Source organism: Puntigrus tetrazona, chromosome 14 (assembly GCF_018831695.1).
Source record: "Puntigrus tetrazona isolate hp1 chromosome 14, ASM1883169v1, whole genome shotgun sequence".
NCBI lineage: Eukaryota > Metazoa > Chordata > Actinopteri > Cypriniformes > Cyprinidae > Puntigrus > Puntigrus tetrazona.
This window is the reverse complement of record NC_056712.1, coordinates 26,605,728-26,613,221: the sequence shown is the minus strand read 5'-3', so window position 1 is coordinate 26,613,221 and position 7,494 is coordinate 26,605,728. Positions and strand designations below refer to the sequence as shown.

The 7,494-nt window shown below is 39.4% G+C and overlaps 1 protein-coding gene across 1 annotated transcript in view; it reads right to left on the bottom strand.

The window, feature by feature from the left end:
* Positions 1-4,492, bottom strand: part of LOC122357545 (C-Jun-amino-terminal kinase-interacting protein 1-like) — a 12,799-nt gene extending 8,307 nt beyond the window's left edge. The window contains exons 1-3 of the mRNA XM_043256945.1: positions 4,176-4,492; positions 3,306-3,417; positions 897-1,241 (exon numbers count right to left, since the gene is read on the bottom strand). Coding sequence (XP_043112880.1) covers positions 897-1,241; positions 3,306-3,417; positions 4,176-4,246 — 528 coding nt within the window. The 5' untranslated portion in view covers positions 4,247-4,492. The remainder of the gene's footprint in view (positions 1-896; positions 1,242-3,305; positions 3,418-4,175) is intronic.
* Positions 4,493-7,494: the final 3,002 nt, after the last annotated feature.

Sequence of the window (7,494 nt, the reverse complement as noted above, 5' to 3'; positions counted from 1 at the left end):
TTTTTTAATAGTAGTATTAAATAATTTTATATTATAGCATTTATTTTTGCATTTTACTTTTTATTTAAATACAATATTTGTATTTAACTTTTTTATTTTTAAAAATGTGTTTTGTAAAATAATACAGGTTGGCATTTTTAGTTAAAGAGCTCAAAACTGTCATAAATCTCTTCATGTTAGTGCTTTGGAAATGCATAATGGAGTAAAAACTAAAATTCCAGTATCATCATCATCATGATAAAACATGATAAAACTACGCTCATTAATGTCATCTCAAGAGTATGTTGCTTTTCCATTGGGGAATGTTTTTACAGGACAGTATCAGTGGAAATGTTCAATATAGCCAAAAAATACTTCAAGAGGCGTAAAAACTGGGACAACATGCCCCAGCCTCTTTCAACATGATGTATAGATCAACAAGTTATCTAGAAGCTATCCCAAAAACGCCAATCACAACCCGATCAAATGTCAGCTCCACGTACGACAGGGTTTTTACTCCCACCTCATATTTTGTTAAAATCGGCACAATAAAGTGCCGCCCCCTGCTGTCTGACCCTCGCAGGTCAACAGTAACGATCCATTCTCGTTCTTTCTTGTCGGATTGCATTACGCACGGAGGGCGGACAGCAGTGATTCATAGCAGGTGGGCCGAGCGGGAGCTCACAAACAGGAAACGTCATCAGCATCACCGGCCGGGAGTATCAAAGAAACCCGAACGCTACATGCCGCCGATGTGCATGCACACTGAAAAATACACGCCGTACCTTCAGGGGAACGGCTCGATGGCATTACCGTTCGAGATCGTGTTTGTGCAGTATGGAAATCATCACTTCTACTGTAAAACAATTTCTAATCTCCGTCCATCTGCCTCAGTCGCAATCGCAAGCCTCTTAAAGACCGTAGGCCGCTGCCAAAACTGTCCATCTCACCTGAGTCCTTGGCACTTGGGGGAAAAGATTCAGGGTGGTGGGTCTCTTGGGCCGGTATGTATCCATGGCGACGGCAGGGATGAAATCCTTTAGCTGAGGCTGAGTGACAGGCGGCCCTGCGCCTTGCTCTTCCTTGTGGTTGTCATCGACGGCATCAACCGGCTGCCTCTCGTTCTCCTCTTCCTCCTCTTCTTCCAAGATTCCTCCCTCTGCATCAATCAGGTCCAAGTGGAGCATCTCCGTCTGCAGCTCCACCACCCCCTTCCTCCGGCCGCTCCTCGGCGTGCCATTGGTCGGCCGAGTCATGTGATCCTGGGAAGAGCAGGCAGCAGAGCTTTAGAGGCGAGAGCAAAGGAGCTGCAGTCAGACGCAGCCGGCCAATCGGAGCCCGGTGATGACATCAGCCTGTGGCTCCCTTCCTGGCTGCTGTAAGGAAAGCTAATTCAATCCCGGAGAACAATGAGGCGTGTCACGCGACATAAGCAAAATAAACACACCCAGAAATGACGAGGAGGGAGATTATAACATGTTTAATTATGCTAAACTGCCTTGTTGTCTTTAAATGCAGCTCTTCTTACCATAAAACATTATGTCAGTTATATTGAAAGGCTAAGAAGTCAAAAATGAAGGATTTTTAAGTGGTTAGATAATAATATCTGGTGTTATTGAACACATTGTCATAGCCAGTTATGCTGAACCTTATTTTTTTGTGATGATAATGCTAATTATCACACAAAAAAGCTGTGAAATCATAAATAAGGGATTTTTAAGTCAGTGTAATGATTATGTTGAACAATCAGATGTGACCGAATATTATAAATTCTGTGTCAAAGTCAATTATGCTAAACTGCTTTATTATCTATTAACACAGCTTTTCTTAGCATTAACACTTAAGTGCTGATAATTGTTGAAATTATGAATATGAATAAAAAAGTATACAAATACATATTTTTTCAAATGTATATACATTTGCGTTTTTATATACAAGTACACATTGATATATTATGCAAGCAAAAACATTTATTTTGAATGTGATTAATTGCAATTAATCTTTTGCAGCACTACATTAAACAGCTTTTCTCAGCATTAACACTTGAGCTATGATTGTTAACAGACACATTGAAAAAATAAACTAGATGTATTGCCTTCAAATGCAGGTTTTTTTGGCATACTAACTATTGCATAAAAGTGGAATCATATATTTTTTTTTAATTTAAAAGATCACATGGTGATATCCATGATAAATGGAATTAACACAGAATTTAGAACATTTAGTTACACTAAACTGCCTTTTTTTATCATGAAAGTGCATAGGATGCTAACAATTACATACAAAGCCTGTGAAATTATGAGGGATTTTCGTTTAACTTTAAATGGCTGTACGTTGTTATCCAAGATAAACAGATGTGATTGACTTTGACATCTCCCTCAGTGTTCATGTCTTATGCTAATGCTAATTGACTGCTTTGCTAATTGGAACTGAACACAGCAGCCTCTATTGTGAGCTCAGTCATATGAATACTGATATACTCAATCTCCACACATATTTGGACTGCAGTACATGGAAACCGATGTTGTGCCTTTGACCTAGAAATCTATTTTTGCTTTGGGGTAAACAGCTCGCAGAGCTCAGCATCGTCAGATGATTCCTCATTTAGCTCCAGACTGTGTCTCATGGAAAGATAAGTGACTGTTTGGTTTTAGGGTGGAAAGATATATAAACCACACACATTTTACTTTGTGGTGGGCGCTGCCACTGTTTTTGAATTAAGATAACCGTGATTACTAACAGTAATCGTATTCTTTAAATTTTAACTAAGGGAGTACGTACACAAGGGAGGTCAGAAAAGGAAGGGACAGGTCATGCACAAGTTACCTTTTTGGTTATTTTCTGTCATTTTTAAACCTGTTTGACTTTTTGATCATAAAATGCAAAATGAGATGTTTTACAGAATGTTCTGGCTGCTCTTTTTAGTTTGTGACGTTTGTCTAAAATCTTTCGTATTCTGTACATTTCAAAGTTGCAATTAATCTACTTTTTGGGTGAACTCTCCCTTTAAGTGTAACATTTGACTCCTGAAAAGTAGCACGCTTCAGGTTCATAGCTTGATTTTATCCCACTGGAGATTAGCTACAGGCTCAGAGCAGATAATTAACCCCGTATGTGCTTTGGCACACCTCCCTGACATCAAAATATACATTCAGATATATACATATAAAATACATTTAAATATATACAATTTTAGATGTTTCACACAAAAGTGACAAAAAAACTTACAGTACCTTTTATGCCTTTACTGATATATTTTTTCCTGAAAACGTATAAAAACAGACTAAAAATCTGCACGGCAGGTTAATTTGAGGGTACAGACTTACTTTAGGGTCGAGGTCGAGCTGGCTGAGAGTGATTCCGTTCTCATCCGTGATTTCGGTCACTTCTGACAGGTCGTCATCCTCGTATTCATTCAGACTGATGTCGTGGGTTAACCTGCAAAGCGCCAGCACCCCCATGCAGACAGTGACACACACTACGTCATCCCTCCACGAGGCCGTCGCTACACAATCATACACAGAGAGAGGGCACGGCTCTCCTGCTCTCCTGGTAACTTCATGACTACTGCTGCAATGCTCTACACTGAGCGGTTTCTCTTAATGTCATTTAATATAATCCCACAGTTACTGGTTGTCACTGTTTTTATTCCTGAATGTAAATGAGTAAGTTCGTACAATGTTTTTAAGTACGCAATGACAGCATTATTTGCGTTATACCTAATGTTTAGGATTAAAAAGTCGTTTTAAGCATTCCTACCCTTCATCTGCAAGCTAGCCGTTTACTGATCATTTAAATGCACAAAATTTGCAGTACTTCCTGTTTGAATACCTGTAATCGTGCAGCCGCCCGCATTTCCAGATAGATAACAAGATGAGCAAGAGAATTTAATATAACGACGAATTCGATCAAGCGCGTCTATTAACGTCTTTTTACACACCGCAGTCGTTACTTTAGAGTCGGATTTATAATTTCGTACCATGCAAAAGATTCAAAGCAAGCCTAATTTTAGATCAGAAACGCTTTACGCTCATTGACTTACAAAACCTTCAGTTCCATCCGTAACCCTAGATATATTTCCTTCATGCACACCAAACTAACTACTGGCCTATTTCAGAACACACAAGCTGAACCAAGGTCAGTTAAGTGCAGCGTAAAAAGGCCGCGTAGGGGACACGACTGCATCAGTACTTTACCATTTCTCCCACTGTTCTTCCATCCAGCTGTCCCCATCCTCTCTGGAGTCCATGGCCAGGCTGAGCACCATCTGCGGGGCAGGGCGGGGTGCCACTGGACCCTTCTTGGGGGTGGGGGGGAATCGATGGAGCAGACTATTATGCCACTTTCTTTCTCTACCAGTCCGGCGCTCCAAACAGAAATGTCCTCCACGAGGGTCCTCGGGGGCGTTACATCAGCCACGGGAAGCTGTAGTGGATGTCCTCACTTCCCCTGGAAAACATCCTACTGTACACCCCTGACACTCCTTGCTCTGCTCTGCGTGTGTCCTTCAATGGAGCCATTAAAGTCAGCAGTGCATGAGTGAGGGAGTGAGAAAGGGAGAGAGAGAGAGAGAGAGAGAGAGAGAGAGAGAGCGCGAGGGAGAGAGAGGCGTAGTCTCCACTAAAAGAGTCTGCCACCCCAGTGATTGATGGTCCAGATCGATGCGGCTCAAGTTGCCACCTCCACACAAGTGCAGGCCGGTTCGGCGAAGAGATGCCTGCTGAGAATCGATGTCATTGATAAGGGATGAAAATATCTGGAAGGCTGTCTGTGATATATATTGTATCATTAAAGTTCATTAGGAACTCCTCCTAAACCCTGTTAATTAGATTCAGATCTACTTGCGTTTCATTAATGGAAAAACAAATACGTTATTGATGGATCATACATGCATCTTCTTCGTTTACATCGTGCGGTGGGGCGATCGCAGATAACTGGCGTTATTGACTTGGAGGAGATCCGTTTCATTGCGGGACTCTGCAGAAGATGGAGGACGAAGAGAGGGGAAACGGGCAAAGAGGCCGAGATAAGAGTCTCTCTATGGTCATTACGCTCTATAAGAGCAGACATTAGCTGACCTGGACAGGAGCTGAGAGCTCTTCCCTCATTAGCGCAGCTCCCACAGGACACCATTCACATCAGCCCTGCATACAGCAGCTCTATTGCATTACTACAACGCCGGTCTGAGATAAACACCAGCACACTGCTGGATGCCGAGCGGTTCACTGATGGCGCACCGTTTTAATACAAAGGAGAAATTCAGAGATGTCATTCTAATCGTTCATCGTGTTAAAAACAACAACATAGACAAAGAGAGAGAGATAGGGGGGAAAAAACAGCGCTACTAAAAAGAGCATATCAAAAAAAAAAAAAAAAAAAAAAAAAGGACAAAACCATAACGCACCAAAACAGAACAAAGCAATTAAACAGAAAAAAACAACACAACCCAAAGACAGAGAGAAACAAAAACGCATAGAAAAAGGACAACAAACACTCAAATGCAAGATGACAAATCAACAACAAAAAAAGAATGCAAAATCTGATCAAAAGAAATTAAAACAAAAAACAGAACACAAATGACAGGATAACAAGAACAAAACAAATACAAAATAAACTGAAAATTTAGAAATAAAAAAAGTAAATGCACAATACTAAATCGTATTAAAATAATACAAATATATGCACTGGGAAATTATACAGTGAGACACCTGGAAAGATTTATAAATTAACAGATTTATAACAGACCATAAACAATTTGAATGTAAATAAGGAACCCTTGAACATTTTTATATAGACTTCTTTTAAAAATACAAACATCAGGGCCGTACGTCACCCTCTAGTGGTGGTCGAAGTCAGTGTTTCTCAGGACTAAAACCAGAGCATGCAGGAATGTACATCACTATGCTGCTGTTATTAGCTGTTCACGTGATACCTGCGTTTGGCTCTGGTCCTAACTTCAGTGCAGATCTATGGGATTCAACATCCACCGAGCAAAAAAATAAAAAATAAAATCTCTGTGTGATCAGAAAGTGAAAACGGCTGCAAGAATTCATTAAAGTCTGCAAAACGAAGGGCGCCGAACGAATTTCATTTTAAAGAAAAACAAACAGGTTCAAATAGGTTCAAGAAATTTATTTGATATATTGTAATCTACATTGAAACATCGTAGATGCAATATATCGCGGAAACATGGTTTTGTCGCTGACAGAAGCATGCAGTGAAAAGGCTTAAATAAATTACTGCCTACAAACAGAACAGCTTAACAATCCAGTCAGCCTTTTAATGAAAATAAACTCTTTTATACAATACAAAAAACGAAAAAAAAAAGGGACAAAAAAAAAATAAATAAATAAAGCTGTTCCACATTGCCGGAGAACATCTTAAACTGTTAAATTATCATGAACGCACACATTAGTGGAATGTACAATTAATCTTCGTCGACTGTTAGAAAATGTTAAAATTAATCACTTGGTAAATAAATCGAGCTTATTGAATTCTAAACTGAGGATTGGATGCAGTTAAAAATCGGAAAACTTTAGTGCAGCCAGTGGCAATGAAATGCTTGCATTCAGAGTTACATACACAAAGCGTATATTTATGGGGACAAATTACTGAACCAGAAACCGAAGAAGTAAAATTCTTCATTGCTTGTGTGAACTAGTTGCTTGTAGCTTGCAAGCAATTATAGAGTTCAACTACATCAGACTTAATACAAAAAAATGACAATTCTCAAATTCATGTGGTCAAAACACTGTAGGCCGTTTCTTTTTAAATGTTCCCTCATCATATCTATTATCAATCCATAAACCAGAGTTGCATAAAATTTGGCTAAATTCCATGAATACTTGTATGGACCAGTCGCTTGTTAGCCTAGACTTTCATCAGCGACGGCAATATTCATTAGATCTGTGTCAGATCGCAATGCAGGAGAACTACACATCTGATACAGATCTGTATCTTCGTACATTCATGGTTAGTTTAGCAGGTCAAAACTGGAACAAAAGCAGCTTTTTTGTTTTAAATTCTGAATGTTTGACAACAAGCCCTGGATTTGTCACACGCATTCACGGAACTGCAGCCTTTATTACTTGTTTTTTTGCTGTTGTTATTTATTTTTTTTATTACTGCTGTTTCTGTTGTTCTGCTGAAGGTGGCGCCGTTGCACACTTTTTCTCCTGCCCTTTCAGTCTGTCGCGACGTGGGACTTCTTTTAGACGTGGGACTGCGAGCGCAGTCTTAACCTGAAAAGGGCAGAAATAGAAATCCTCATCAATGTTCGTTGTACTCCTTTCTGAACATGTTTAATTCAATTGTGGAATGCAGCAAAATAAATTGAGCAAGAAATAAAGCTGGTTTATGAAATAACTCCCACATACCTCATCATGAAACATTAAGTAATGGATACATGTTTATTAAACCGGAGCTGCTAGCTATTAAAATTACTAACTTAAAAAAGGGTAATGACCTATGACCTTTTAATTCACAATTTTAAATTATACCATTTAATTTCTTGTT